The following is a 16,253-nucleotide window of genomic DNA, read 5'->3' as shown; positions in this document are numbered from 1 at the left end:
TATGATTCAGTCAGAGTCGTAGCACCAGAGTTACTCCTCGGGCTATTGGCAACTGTTTGGGAAACATCCCAAAGGATGAGAGAGAAAGTTTTTTATTGTTTTTCATTTAGTTTTTTAGATTTTATTTTTAATTGCAAAATTCCTTAAACGGTAACTAGTTTAATAATCGAAAAAGCACAATATTCATTTTAGAGTAACTGCGGAACATATTGACACCATAGAGTTGAAATACTATCTCAACTATATATAGTTGACACAGGTGACACATATATGCTTGACAGAGGTGGAAAATCTCAAGAACCATTCCTACTGTATAAAAAATATTTTCTTTTATGGTTTTTGGTTATGAGAATAAGAAACTGATTAGCGAAATATATTTTCCGACGAAGAATTTACTAATAAGGTTTTGTTCGAATTTCCATGAAATTGGCAAATGTTGTTTTTTCGCATGCAGCGTGAATATCTCTATTGACCAAGCAAGAAAAACCACGTGCGTTAAATTTTCTTTTGTTACGTAGCCCATTGTCTTTACAAATATTTATGACTTACATTATAAAAATAAATTGGATGTTGTATGTCACATGGTGATTTAAACGTATAAACGAATTATAACAATTAAACGTAACGAATTAAACGTATAAACAAATTATAAAATTATAACATGACAAGCCTTAAGGCTTGTCATGTTATAATTTTATATTTTTATTTTATATTCGTCTTTGAACAGCCAACCCAGATAATAATAATACTATATAAATAAAATTAATACATGAAATAATTATGTGTGTTCATTTTGAAAATACTTACAATTTTTATTAAATGCACATTTTACACAATTAAAAGGCATTATGTAAAATTAAAAAAAAATATTTGCTCAATTCATTTTCATAGCATCACTATATGCAAATGAATATTTTTGCAATATGTAATAAAGATGGACTATGTTTTTATTTTTCTCGTTACACGCAAAAAATAGGTTAATTTAATTTTGATCTGTACCTCAGAAACATCACTTCAAATTAAAGTCGGACATAAATTTGAATGAAAGAATCTTAAGGGAATATATTTTTCTGCAATATTGACTAATTTTTTTTAACGTGATATTCTATGTAATGTAAAAAGTCAGGGGCCCTGTTCTGTTGCTGCCTAAGAAATTCATTTGGCTAGAAATGTCAAGCTATATATTTCTCAAATAGAACTATGTGAAAATGCTGGCTATTTCGGTTAGAAAACCTAAATTAATAGAAAAAAAAATTCCATATCATTATTATGTTCTTAAGCTTCCTCATGTTTCCAGAAAACCTTGTTAATAATATGTTTTGGTTACATTATAGCGAATGCAATATTTAATTTGAATGTAATCCCAAAAATATTTCTAAATGAAGCAAATTTAAATACATTATGTATAAAAGCGATACTGAACTAGTATTAAAGTTAGATTCAGGTTAAAATTTTTGCTATTTATTTGCTAGACAAGCTTGAAATGCAATATACCAGCGAAAAAAAAAAAGAAAAAAAAAACCAGCATGATCTAGCAAAAATATTTGCTTGTACCAGCAAAATTAATAGTATGTCATGGTATGTATTGGTACACTTTATTTGCTTGTCTAGCATACAGATACCAGCTTGTGTTGCTGGAATATCTTGCTAGTCTAGCAACAATCACAGTCATCACTTGCTAGTTTTCTGTGCTATTCCAGCATGAGAATTCTACCATCGGTTGCTAGGAATTTTTGCTATTCCAGCAAGAGAATTCTACCATCCGTTTCTAGGAATTTTTGCTATTCCAGCATGAGTTTGAAATCAACATATTTTTGTTGCTGGTACCAGTCTGAATTTTGATGAGCATGCATGAATTTTACCTTATATGAGACTTAATAAATACACAAAAAATATTTTTGGAATGATAACAACAAAGTTGAACAGTTTTTACCGCTTTTTCCAACTAAAGATAAAGTCTGTAAGGTTTTTACTTTTAACACATAACCAGCTGGAAGAGACCTTATAAGGAAGCAAACTGCTTTGCATTTTTTATTCTTACATTTTACAAATTTTGTATTTATTTACTCTCCATAATAACAATTTTATAATCTTCATAATAAAATTAAATAAGTTCTAAGGACCTACTTTAAATAAATATAACAAGGTCTAAGGATTTGATAAAAATAAAAAATTCTGTTTTCGCCTAAGCTGTCTGTAGAGCACATTAAGCTGTCAAGTATAAAAAGCATGTAATAGATTGTTAAGGTATATCTACCTTTCCATGCTTGGGAGCCAGCTTAAACAGCTAATAAGCATGAGATGCTTGCACATAGCATATCATGCTATTACGATGAATGCTAGGTATCTAGCATGTGATGCTGGCAAGCAAAAAAAGCATATAATAGCTTGTTAAGGTACCTACCTCTCCATGCTTGGGAGCCAGCTAAAACAGCTTATAAGCATGACATGCTTCTACATAGCATATCATGCTAGTACGATGTATGCTAGGTATCTAGCATGTGATGCTGGCAAGCATAAAAAAGCATATAATAGCTTGCTAAGGTACCTACCTAACCATGCTTGGGAGCCAGCTTAAACAGCTAATAAGCATGAGATGCTTATACATAGCTTATCATGCCAGTACGATGCATGCTAGGTATCTGGCATGTGATGCTGGCAAGCATAAAAAAGCATATAATAGCTTGCTATGGTACCTACCTTACCATGCTAGGGAGCCAGCTTAAACAGCTAATAAGCATGAAATGCTTGTACATAGCTTATCATGTTAGTACGATGTATGCTAGGTATCTAGCATGTGATGCTGGCAAGCATATACTAGCATGAAAATCTAGCAGACCTAGCAATACATAGCAAAAACTAGCAAATTTTTGTTGCTAGTACCAGCATGAATTTTGACGTGGGAAAGTTTCCTGACTTGAATTTTTTTTCTTACGTCAAATGCCACAGTTTTCAATACAAAAAAAAAAATACCTTAGCTTTTTTTATGTTGAAAATTAGAATATTCAATATTATGCGTAAAAAATGGAGATGTTGAAAGTTATGATTTCCAATGCAAAAAGGTTCCAAAATTTGCAAAAAAAATTTCTCCAAAAAATTTATTAAATTTTTTTTTTTTAAATTGCACGTTGATAGATATACATACATATATTTCCAACTTTTTAACAAGTAAATTAAATAGTTCAGACTTCTCTCATTCTAATAGTAGCAAAATAAAAAAAATTTAGTTCATTAATAAAAAAAATACAGACACTGTCCACAAATGATGAGTCACCATATGTAGCTACACCATTTTATTTCAGTCAAATTTCAATATATGCTCCTTCCTAGTCACAGTTTCGGCACTAAAATTCTGAAAAAATTATTATTTTTTTTAATCAAGTGCTTTTCCACAAAAACTTTTTTAAAAAATATTAATAAGAATCTGACATGGCTGCAAGTGATTTTTTTTTTTAATTGGTCCAATTCAAATGTCACGAGTTTAACTTTTGCTACTACTAGGAAAAATATTTTCTGAAGCTATGATTATTTCATATTATTCGCAGGGTGTTCAAGGCGACTGATTGTTTTAATAATGACTCATTGACTATAATTGTTTTATAACTACATTTCATTCCCTGTATTTCACTTCTTCTCAAACATTTGTGATGTGAGGTTGTCCAATTTTACTTCTCGTGTTTTAAATAAAATATTTGTTAAAGACTTTTCTATAGATTTGTTAAAATCACATGCATCTTGTATTAGGGTATGGCTTTAAAAATTTTTTTTATTTTTTTAATAATTGCCATTTTTAGTTTTAAATAAATCAAAAGATTTCAGATCGATAAAAAGGTATTTATTGTATTAAATCATGGTGGACAGTATGTTTTAATTTTGTAAAATAAATACTTAGAACGAAAATTTAAATTGCTAAGCTTTTTTTTGTTGATGAGAAGCATATTTGCAGATTAATGGTATCTAACGGGTTAGAATCAGAAGGAAAGAAAATACGGGTAATATCGAACTTCAAAGATAATGCTATTAACAATAAGTTGGTGTTAATTCATTATTTGTGATTTAAAAAAAAGAAGAAGAAAAAAGAGATAAGATACAAGAGATAAACATTGTAATGAACCTGAATAGTTCTAATACTAAATAGTAATAATTTTTCACAAACAATTTTTATTTAAACTTTTAATTTTTTCAAAATTCTCAAAGAAAGTAGAATTGACACTGAGTTGTGTAATAAATCAGATATATAATTTACAAGTATAAAGTTTTAAACCCTTACTTGGAATATATACCTGCCAACACCCATAGTCACAGTACCTTTGTAACAATTTTTTTAAATAACGGTATAATCATTCATTTTGTGGATGCTTTATATGCTCATTTAACTTATATTCAATAATTTATCTTCAAAAAATAATTAAACTGTTTAATTTTTTTTTTAAGAAGTTTAAAAAATTCAAAATTTTTTAAATCTCTAAGACTTTTTTATTTGAACATATTTTCAAAAAAAAATTTTTTTCCTTGGTGCTTACAATATTCATTTTAACAATTTTGTGCATTCATTTGTTTAACATATCAATTAGAATATTTTATAAAAAAGTAAAAAAAAAAAAGGTTAAAAATTCCTGTTATGTATATATAACATACTGTAAAAATTGTAATACCTCATAAAATGCTTATTCCATGCACAGTTTAAATAAATGTAATTATACTTAAGATAAAAAAAAGTTTACTTCAAAGCTTTATCTTAAATAGAAAAAATTCCTTAGGGATTTAACTAAGATTAAAACACAAAATTTTCATCTATAAGTAAAAACACTTTAAAGTCTGTCTGCTGAGCAAGTTTCTGTGTTAGGACAATCTAAAATCATTCATAACTTTTTTTAAAAATGTTGATAGAGAGATGATTTGTTTTCAGTGCATTTGAAACAGTTTGAAGTTTTATTATAAGCAATAAATTTTTTTTCGATATTTTGGTCATTTTTTGGGTACTGTGACCCCTTAAAAAAAAACAGAAGATTCACAATAAAATTGCAGAAGAAATCACTTAAAACAAACAGCACACATTTCAAATTTTTATTCCTTATTCAAAGTATCAGCAGTACAAAAAAGAAACGACTGATAGTTGTAGAAATACATATAAAAAATTATAACCATAATATATCTCACCATATTATATTTTATAACCATATTGTATCTTCCCTGCTTATTCTCCTATGTGATAGATCTTTAATCCTTTCTGTGTTATTTTTAAGCCTATCTTAAAAATTTAATTGCATTTTTCAAAATGAAGAAAAGGGTAAAACTAATAAAGGCAGCTTCCACCCCAAGCTTTATTTTAAGCACAATTTTCCTACCTCTTTTCTTTATAAAGTCAATTTTCTTGTCACTCCAAAATGTTGCATTCGTGACCCCTCAGCAAGGGAAGAATTAATTTTAAGTATTCGTATCTTCTTTCGAACAAAATAGGATTCGAAGCTGAATATGTTGATTTTGAATTAACAAGAACAAAGAAATAGCTTATAAAAGTTTTATTAAAAAAAATTATAGGTAAAAATCACAATAAAAAACAGTTTTAAACAAGATCATTGAGAACAATTTGTACATTAAAGTAGGATAGTAAGTTCATTTAAAGCTTGGGAATACCAGCAACGATTTCATCTTCAATACCACATTCATCTTGTCCTCGAAGGATTTTGAAGTATCCTAAAATACAAATTTTAAAATTAAAATGTTTGTTAAAATTATTCAACACAAAACTTAACATACTAATACCTTAGCAACATATACGATGAGAATATTTAAATTTGCATAACAATTAAACTATCACACAATGTTTCATTATATTAATAATAGTATTTTACCTGGCAAGAAATCAGACTTTTTTTTTATAACAAAAATAATTTTTATAAAGAAATTACGCATTGCAAAAAAATCTAAAATTTTCATCTCATTTAAGATAACAAGTTGAGATTTATAGGTATTTTAACTTATTTACTTTAAAAACTAGTTGCCCTTATTAATAAAAACATAAGTTTTTTTTTTTGAGACAATCATTTAAAATTATTTTCTAATTTAATAAATTATGTAAATGTTATTAGTTTATTTAACAAAACTAAGAGTCATTATTAAACAGTATTATTTGTACAAGAGAAAATATTTATTTTGTGCTAAACTAATGTAAGAGTATGTACTTATTAAAATTGTTTTCTAAAACATATAATGGTATATTTACTTAACTAAATAGATATATGTTACCAGAACATAATATATCTAAACTCTTAAATGGTTTGAATTTATTTGAAATATTTTATAGACCAATCATAAATTTAAGCAAATTCAGGTCAATCAAGTCAGATATGACTGCTTTTAAAAAGAACATCAAACAGACAGTACTAAAAACAATAACCAGACAATGAATTACAAATACAGTTAGAAATTAACTTATACTAACAATTAAAACATCACATTTGAAAAATTCACCTGTTAATCAATAAATAAAAAAATTAGAACTTTTTTATACCTTTATCACCCCAGTCTTCATTCCAGGAGTTTGCAACCAACCAGTATGGAGTACCATTTTCTGTACCATATCCCAAAATTCGAACAGCATGACCACCTAAAGCTTCACCACTCAGATGTTTGTAAACACCTTAGTTAAAAAAAAAAAATATATGCATTGTTAAAATACACATAAATACACATTTTAAATTTTTTTATTAAAAAAATTAAAATAAGTATTTTTAAAATACACATAGATACACATTTTTAAATTTTTTTATTCAGAAGTTAAATAATTTATAAGTTAGTCTACAGATTTATCATTAACATATGTTTTAGGTGTCACTTTTTATAAAGAATTGAAATAGGCATCTTAAATTATGGTATATATATAGTTAATTATGCATAAAATTACAGTAAATAGAATATTGAATATTAATACTTTTTACATATTATTTCACATTTTAAATTGATATAAGTTAATTTTCGAAATCAGCAGTAACTAAGACTTTTAAGCTGTGCATTTAAAACTCATACTAAAAATAATTAAAAACTAATGAGTTAAAGACTTACAATTTACACTTTATAGAGTTATAAAAATGCAATAAAAATTAACTACAAGTGTTATTGCAAGAATTTATTTTTTGTATGGCAAACCTTTTTCAGTATTCTTAGTTTGCTGTTTAAGATTTGTATGTAAAGAGTGAAATATTTTCTTTTATAGCTTTAAAATAAAAAATAGGAACCAAGTTAAAATCAATTTTGTTTTAAAAGCTGAAATATGTGTATACATATGGATGTTTGTACGTTAAGAGCTTAGTGGTAAAAAGTACATGATAAAAATCATTTCAGTGAATTTTGAAAGAAAAGCTTTGATAAATATAGCAAGAATAGGAAGCTGTTTATAATTCATATTTTAAACTGCCTCATATGTAGAAAAAAATATTATATTCTTACAGTCAATTGTAGAACGATTTTGACCCCAAACTTTTGTGAGTTTTCAGAATAAAGCTTGGAATTTTATCTCACTAGTTTCTTGATCTTTAAATATTACATACCCTCCAACATTTGAAATCTGTACAAAATATTATATCCAGTGGTAAGGGCGCCAAAGCAGAAGGTTTTCAAACAAATAGAATTCTGATAATTTTCTTATTACAATTTAAGATCACGATCATTTGACAATCTGTCCTTTTATATATACATTTAAATTATTCATAGTATGTAGCGATTAAATTAATTTAATTATAATTTTTTGAAATATTAATACATTAACTTTGCTAACACTAGCAAAGTTATTTTCTGAAATTATGCAAATTCTTTTATTTCTTTCAGGGTATGATATTTTATCCACTAAGCATTTTTTTAAAAAATAAATATAAACACATCAATAAAAAACTTATATACCTGATTTGTAAGTAACAAAGTCAGCGTAAACAGTGAAAGCAGCCTCCACTGGTCCATTAGTTACTAATTCAGTCCTTATTTGGTCTTCGTCGCTGTCAATAGAGTATGATTTCTTTCCTAAAAAATGAAGATAAAGAAAACAGTATAGTCAGTAATAAAGTAAATAATTAGTAAGCATTAAATTTACAAAGTACAAATTAACTTTAATTATGAATCACATAATTTTGAGCAGCTGAAATATTCACAGTTACAAACCAATTTCTTTCAATAATATTAAACATTAATGGTTTATTTAGCTCTTTTTAAGTTATTCCCTCTCAGTGTAACTTAATTATAAAACATTATATTATAAATTAGCAACAATGTTAGGAACTATACTAGTAACTATAAACAAGTAACAATGCTGAATTTCAAAAACTAAACCTAAGAAAAGAAAACTGCTTTTCAGAAGTCAACTCTTTTATAAACAAGAAAAATAAAGAAACTTAAAAAGAAAAGGTTAGACAAAAAACTTATTAGGTTACTATTGTAAAAAGCATAAAAACACTAAAGCTATTAAGTATTAACTTAAATTAAGAGTTGCTTAAAGCACATAAATTTGTACTGTAAAAATTACACAGTTATAAACCAAACATATTCCTTTTAATAATAATAATTAATGGTACAGTTAGTTCATTTCAGATTTTCCACTATCTGTATAAATTAATTATTTAACATTACATTCATAAACAAACTCATAGAAAAGTTATGCTGAACTTCAAAAAAATGATTAATTAGAAAAAAATTCACAATATATGTTTAAAAATTACAAAAATTTAAAAAAACTGAAAGATTTATACATTTATTATTGATTTCTTTACATTTTTTAATATATTAAAAGGCTAAATAATTTAATAGTTCATAAATTTGTCTCAATCTCAATAGGTACAATTGAAAAAAAATTAATTTGAATAAATGAATACTATGTGTTTTTTAATTGTTATAATGATTATGCATTATACAAAGAATTTCTTAACACTCCGCTGGCAAATCAAGGAGATTTCCCCATTTTGTAAACTATCAGTACGCAATCAATCCTCAGTATCGGAGAGATTGTTCGAACTGCAAAGTGTTCAGAAGATTTTTTTTTATTTTTAAAAAAAACTTTTTGTTCAGCTATGAAGCTGAATTGTGTAAAATTATTCGGTCACTGAACAAGTGTAAAAACACAAATAAAAAATTATTCAAAACCAACTATTACCAAAATGTTTGTCTGCCCTATAACTGACATTGTAGCTTTTTTCGCACATGCTAACACACTTGGGAGTGTCAACAATATCTCCACAGGGAGGTAGTTTTCCTTTAGTATGATGCTCACAGGAAGGAATAATGTATGGTTGGCAACCGACATGTGAGTTGTAAAGACCACCGGAAACAATACCTTTGTCCACCCAGTATTCCCAAGCAGATCCAGGGTATCCACCTTCGCACCTGTAAAACAAATTTCAGACATTATACGCTTAAACAAAAATAGAAGCGGTGTATTAATTAACTGAAATAAATCAGTTGAAACAAAATAAAATTAGAAGTTACAAATATTCTATAAAATACTAATATTAAATAAGTTCTAGATTTAATTTAAGTAAAAAAAGGGACAAAAATATAGCTTGCTGCTAACGAATAGCAATAGTTTGATAGCAAACACTAGAAAATTTTGGATATTCTCTTCAATGTGAAGACAGAAACATCTTTTAACAAGTGTGTAAATCAATTAAAACAGAATGAATTTAACTATACTAATAATCGACACCACTTAGATATGATCTTAATTTTTCAAAAGGGTAAAAAAAGCAAAAATTTATGTTTTTACCAAAATGCAAATTGAGCAATTGAAAAGGAAAAAACAAAAATTTCGAACATTACTCTTTTATGTAAAAACAAAAGCATTTTTTAAATTATAAGTTAAAAAAATCAAATCAATAAATTGGAGCAAAATGTAATTAGTAGTTATCATATTTAATAAAATACTGTAGTAAAAGCAAAAAAGTTTTATATTCTATTTTAAGTTCTCATGATAGGAAGAAAAGCAAACAATCGAAACAAAATGTATCTTGGTTTTAAAAAGAAAGAAAAACAATTGAAACTACAAGCAGAACACCAATATATTTAAAGTTGAGACTTTTAAAACAGTTTATAAAATTTCAAAATTTTAAATAGTAGACTTTCAAGAGAGTAGTAGACTTTCTTATTTTCACAAGTTATTCTACTTAAAGAATAATCTTTGCGATCTGCAGCTTAAAACAGAAATTTAATTCATATATTAGGTATTCATTTCAAAATAAAATAAAAATTTGAAAAGAAATCTGTAGAACATATTTTAAAATGCATGTCAATGAAACAAATATAAGTGAAAAGCAAAGGAATAGAAGAAATTTCTACAGACATAACACAAGATAGCATTTAAAAATAAAATAATCTTTCAGATTAACATCTATAAAACAAGAAAAAAACTTTCTTGTCGTATGAACTTTACCTTCTAACAAGTAGTTGCACAGATAGAATTCTATTACTACCATGTTTTTACAAGCAAATAAAAATAAAGAAGGAATTTTGCTTGAACAAAATCAGCTTTTAATAATAAATAAAAACCAAACTAAATATACTCATTAATTCAATTAAATAAATATGAAGATAGAATTTTATGTGCTTGAATAACATGAAACAAAATTAAAATGTAAGCCATTAAAAATAGAGTTTTTCTTAGAGTTAAAGTTTCTAAAAAAAATTGCTTTGAGAATTCTCTTTGGGAACAATATTTATCTAAAAACAGGGATAAAATGTAAAATAATTACAGAATTTTATGCACAAATGATTAAGATATTTAAAATATACTTGTATTTATTTAAATTTAAATGCATGGACTTAAATATAACACTGCCAGTAAAAAAAAAACTTGAAAAGACATTTTTTTTATTGAATTATCATTTAATTTTTTAAATGAGGAAAAACTATACAAACCCTGCTCCACAACTATCACAACAAGTTAGAAGATCTTCGGCAGAAACCTCTACTTTAACTTTGCCATTGCTATGAATACAAATTCTATCAGACATAGCTTCAACTGCACCAAACGCCTGAAAAATTAAATAAAATTTTAAGATTTGGTGCTAAGCATAGCATAGCAGCCAATTTTTATGCATTTTGCACAAAATTTTATTATTATACTTCAAGTGGTACTGAAATACATGCTTTCTACTTATTTCTTGGACTTAATTTAAAATAATTCTGACCACCACTGCATTATTAAAAAAATAAAGCATAAACAAAAAAGTATGATAATCATACCATAGTGAAGCTTAAACTTTTAAAACTGAAGAATATATTTCTTTATATAATTGAATTCAATTTTAATTTTACTACCACTTAAGGAAACCATTGTTGAAATGATTAAAAGTTGGCATGTATGGTATTACCATTACAGTAACCAAATTACATGAAATTATAGTTAGCATGACTGAATTTATAATAAAAAAGTAAAAATTTAAAATTAATAAAAATTGATTCAGCAATTTTTGGAAATTCCAGAATTGCAAAATCAATGAAAGTATAAAACATTATTCATTTTAATAAAACAGCAATTACATGTATCATATTTATAGATAAAGTTAAAATTAATTTAATTTACTAAAAATCATTGATACAGTTAACATAAATAAATTACTGCAAAATAAAATAATTTCTCTGATAATTCTAAAAATAAGTAATTTTTTTATAAAAGAGCAAGTTAAAAATCTATTTACCCAACATGAACCACAAGATGCCTGATCTCTGATTTCACTGATTGAAGGACAATCTGCCCACTGCTCACGAGCATCAAAAGAATCAGGAAGATCTCTAGGAACTCTATGCCTAATTGAAGGTAAACGGTACTTGTGATTATCTTTGTGAACACCTAGTAATCCCTTAATGTATTTCAAACTAACTCCTTCAAAGTTTCTACCAGCCTAAAAATAAAGAATTTTTTCAATAACAAGACATTAACTTATATAGTAACCCACATGAAGCATTCATAAAAATAAAGAAAACAATTAGTAAATAAAATTTCTAAGTTTTAATTTTATTAAACTATTGCCTTAAAATGACATTTGATTGATACTTCAGATTTATTCATTACAGAACTATATTCAAACCAATGAAGAAAATCATTTCTATTCATTTAAGGAAGAATTGAGCACTTTATAATTAATTAATTCCTACAACAATTTAGAAAAATTATAAATGAACAATCAGTTTATGTATAAATATTTTATTAATATATTTATCTTATACCCTGTTGTATAAATCAATTTTTCAAATCCTTAAATTTTATGAAAATCAGAGGATCAACTTATAAATCAGATATAAATTCTGACATATATTTTGATTGGGAAATATCAAAGCATTATAAACAATGAGATACACAAGAATAATTCAGTATCAATTTATCCCCTTTCAAAAACTATTTTTCATATGTAAAATACAAGTAATTTTATTTTTCTCTTCTCATGCTTTCTTTACATATCATGGTTTTTAAATAAACAATACTTAAGATTATTTTCAGAAAAAAATTAATAATAAGTTAAAAAAATTAATTTGAAAAAATTTCAAAAAATCAAACACAATGAAAGCTTTTAAACAAGCCATAAAACTACAAGTTCCAAAAATTCAGAATAATATATGTGCCAGAATCAATAATACCATGCATCTTTATATGCAGAAAAATGTAACAATATCCAGAGAGAACAATGTGAAATATTTTTAAGCTGAAAAAATTTTGTAGACTTAATAATTTTTTTACGTTTTTCTAATTTTAAAAACTTTTAGATTTGCTTTTTTTTCTCAGTAGTCGACTTATATAGTAAATTGAGGTTGTACAAATCCCATTCTGCCAAAGATTCTACTTTATCTTTATCTGCTGAGTCTCACAAAAGTTTGTCTTTACCCACCATCCAAAAAGATTTGAAATTTCACTTTTTCAATCATCAAATTATCTGCGATAAATAAACTCTACAAAGTGTTCCTTTTTTTTCTATTTATAAAGTTAAGAAAGTATTCATATTAGATGGTCAGAAAACATTACCATTTAAACAAAGTAACACAAATATTATCTAAATCTGTTAAATCTCTCGGGAGGAAGATGAGATGGAAAATATTAAAACCAGTCTGATTGCCTGAGAAAACTTGGAGGAGTTTCTAAGAATTGCCTTTCAATGTTTTCTATGGCAATGAAATAGACTTTATTGTTTTTTGACCTACTTTTATCAGTAGTGATTCTTTAGATTTTCTCAGTTTTTTTTATTATTCCCTTTGTTAAAATACTTTGCATTCTTTTATATAACTTTAATTTTGAAAAAGATTCTACAAATATACTTAAAGAGCGATCATTAAAAAACCATGTACTCGAGTATGTGTCAACTATCCTGTACAGTATATGTATTTGAACATGCATTAATTATCCTGTATATGTGTTTGAGTATGTATTAATAGGAATTTATTTTGCTTAATGCTCAGCTTACAGAAAATTATTAATAAGGAAATAGGAACTAAAGAAGTTAAAATTAACACAATATACAAACCTTCCATGTGGAATTCATGTAATTGACATACTCAATCATTTTGTCTGACAGGGGATGAACATGACTAGGAATGACGTGTCTAGCAGAAGCAGCTGCTACTGCTACGAGTAAAAATATACAAATATGCTTCATTCTGAAAAGGAAAAAACTATTTAAATAAGGATAATACTTCAAAACTTTGGAGAAACAATATTTATTTTTCACAATAAACGAAAATTATTTAAAGAGTTCATTTGTCTTCTAAATTAGAATATTATTTCAATAATCCTTATTGAATAATTAATCTGTAGATAATTTTATTTTAATTTTAGTGAAAAAAATTTCTACTGGTCCAGAGAAAATTTAACTAGTTTGAACACACATTCATTGATAATTTTAGGGATAATTCCCTATCCTTATCTGTACCTCCAACTACAACTGCCAAAAAGCAAAATTTTCAATTTAAAAAAAAAAAAAAAAAACATGCAGAGGTTTGCCTGATGCCAATCCTCTTCAATGAAAATTTTTTTTTTTTTTTTTTTTTTTACAGGCAGCTGCCCAGAAGTTGCCAAGACTTTGAAACTTCTGTGATCATGATATGGAAATCTTCCCATAATTTTGGTTACATTTAATTTTCTTGTAGTGAAAACCTTAAAGATGAGAAATTGGAAGGGAGTTGCCATGGATAGGAGGAGCTGGCATTTGCCAGCGGTTGAGGCAGCCAAGGCCTGCAAAGGACTGTTGCGCTGACAAAGAAGTAGTGAAAATTAAATTGCAATAGGGACTAATAAAAGACTATAAATTTTGCTCATTAATATTTCTTAGTGTTTTGTGTGAGAAGTAAAATAAATAAAAAAAATATCAAACCAATTATCATGCAAACTTAATTTAATTTTACTCATTAATTTTTCTAAGCTTTTAGCGTGAGAAGTAAAATTAAAACAAAGATCAAATGAATCTTCAAGCAAACTTAATTTAATTTTACTCATTAATTTTTCTTAGCTTTTTGTGTGAAAAGTAAAATTAAAACAAATATCAAATGATCAGCAAAACTTAGTTAATAAATTTTTCTAAAACCAAGCATTTAAAAATATTTAATAGATTTTAAATGTTTTCAACTTTTTTTTTTTTTGGTTCAATCAAAACTAAATGATTTATTTCAGTTTTATAATTATTACTTCTCACTTGTTTATAATTTTAATTTGATAAAAGTTTCTTAAAGCCAAAAATTTTAACAAAAATAATTTATAATTATACAACTACTTTCATTGTGACACTTATTAAAACCAAAATTAAAAAAAAAAAATATTTCAAACCATTTTATTAGCTTTAAAATAAATGCCCATAAATGAAAGTAAATTTAATTTTACAAATACTTAAAATAAAATTTTATTTAAATGCTTAGTTATTTTATTAAATGCGTACTATTTTAGAATATATTTTCTACTTTTTAGAACATATTTAGCTCTGAACTTATTATTTCAAAAATTCACTACCTCTAAAATTTTTTAGTGTTCTCTCAAATTTGAGATATCCAGACCTATAATTTTAAAGAAAATAAGTACCTACTTGTTTAAGTTCTCCTATGTTGCAGTTTAAACAAATGATATCTGCAATCAATTCAATGGAAAAACCAGTTTTTATTAACAATCTTATCAGAATAGTTTATCAGCTTTACAAATCACCCTTTAAGTATTTAATGTATCATCTGAATGTAAATAAGAAACTGATAAGATTATTCAAACGAATTAGTTACTTATCAGTTTTAAAAAATTAAGCTGAGAAGGTCTAAAAATTGCAGTATCATTCCAAACAAGTCTATATATCTCATGGTAAGGAAATCGATAACTTACAATTTACACAATAATAAGATGAGAATCTAAACAAATGAAATAAACAATAAAGAGTTAAGAATCTTTTTCGGAGTACATATATTAAGCATTACAACTAAATCCCCGGTTTTTTAGATTCATAACAATAGTGACTGAATGAGCATAGACATAAAAACAATCATAAAAATTTATGAAAATAATAATTAATCAAAACAAAGCAACATAAAATAAGCTATATCGAAATTATGACTGAACGAACATAGACATAAAAACAATCATAAAAATTTATGAAAACAATCGTAAATCAAAACGAAGCAACGTAAAAATAAGGTATATCAAATTTATGAAAAGATAACTGACAAAAATTACGTTAATACTTACTTCAGTGTATAACAATTTCAAAATTCAAATAAAAACACAACAATATTAACAGTTTAAATCCCAATAAAGTTCGAACACTTGATTATAAGTTAACAACGGTCGAGGAAAATTCGTCTAATATAGCGTTGAACGATAATAAATCTGATAAATAAGCACGTGGTGATTTGTTTTTGTTAGTCCTTTGTGGGAGGATGACAGCTGAGAAAACTGACTGAGCCCCGTATGACCAAAGAGGAGTGGTTGAAAGTCATGTGATCTACAGATCGTTTTTCTGAAAACTGGATGGATTGATTATGAATGCATCCTGCTGTATTAGCCAATTGAATCAAATTTCAAACGTTGGAAACAAGAAAATTTCCAGCATTTATATGATACGACGTTACAAGTCATATTATTTTCTATTTCGTTTTTTTTTTCTTTCCTTTTTTTTATGTATTTCGCCCTTCCGCTTTGTTAGAAATTATTAAATTCGCGTTCCATATTTGTATTTTTTGTTAGAAATAATATAATTTGTATTTTATTGTAATCAACTGTAAAGAAATTTTCCAGACTTGCTGGGTCAAATATT

The 16,253-nt window shown here is 26.1% G+C and overlaps 1 protein-coding gene across 5 annotated transcripts; it reads right to left on the bottom strand.

Moving 5' to 3' along the window:
• Window positions 1-5,507: 5,507 nt before the first annotated feature.
• On the bottom strand, window positions 5,508-16,023 carry LOC107439411 (cathepsin B-like). Of its 5 annotated transcripts, none has more exons than XM_071185530.2 (8): window positions 15,686-16,023; window positions 13,494-13,626; window positions 11,679-11,882; window positions 10,897-11,012; window positions 9,140-9,369; window positions 7,900-8,016; window positions 6,515-6,643; window positions 5,508-5,697 (listed from the first exon to the last, which is right to left on the bottom strand). In XM_071185530.2, the coding sequence occupies exons 2-8, from the start codon at window positions 13,623-13,625 to the stop codon at window positions 5,621-5,623; spliced, it is 1,005 nt and encodes a 334-aa protein (XP_071041631.2). In that variant the 5' UTR covers window position 13,626; window positions 15,686-16,023; the 3' UTR covers window positions 5,508-5,620. The 5 variants fall into 5 exon arrangements, with proteins under 5 accessions (XP_071041631.2, XP_087020314.1, XP_087020312.1 ...); XM_087164188.1 differs by having other exon boundaries at window positions 13,494-13,641; window positions 15,686-15,909; XM_087164186.1 differs by lacking the exon at window positions 15,686-16,023 and adding an exon at window positions 14,969-15,074.
• Between the last annotated feature and the right edge of the window lie 230 nt (window positions 16,024-16,253).

This window comes from Parasteatoda tepidariorum, chromosome 5 (assembly GCF_982258835.1).
Source record: "Parasteatoda tepidariorum strain Cologne lab strain chromosome 5, Ptep-v5.0, whole genome shotgun sequence".
In the NCBI taxonomy this organism is placed as follows: Eukaryota; Metazoa; Arthropoda; class Arachnida; order Araneae; family Theridiidae; genus Parasteatoda; species Parasteatoda tepidariorum.
This window is presented reverse-complemented; position numbering and strand designations above follow the sequence as displayed.

Excerpts from the sequence above, each read along its gene's own strand:
- LOC107439411 (XM_071185530.2), bottom strand. The coding sequence starts at position 13,625 with ATGAAGCATATTTGTATATTTTTACTCGTAGCAGTAGCAGCTGCTTCT. Across the intron at positions 9,370-10,896 it reads TGTGATAGTTGTGGAGCAGG|GTGCGAAGGTGGATACCCTG; the intron begins GTTTGTATAGTT and ends TTTGTTTTACAG. Across the intron at positions 5,698-6,514 it reads TGAAGACTGGGGTGATAAAG|GATACTTCAAAATCCTTCGA; the intron begins GTATAAAAAAGT and ends TTTGTATTTTAG.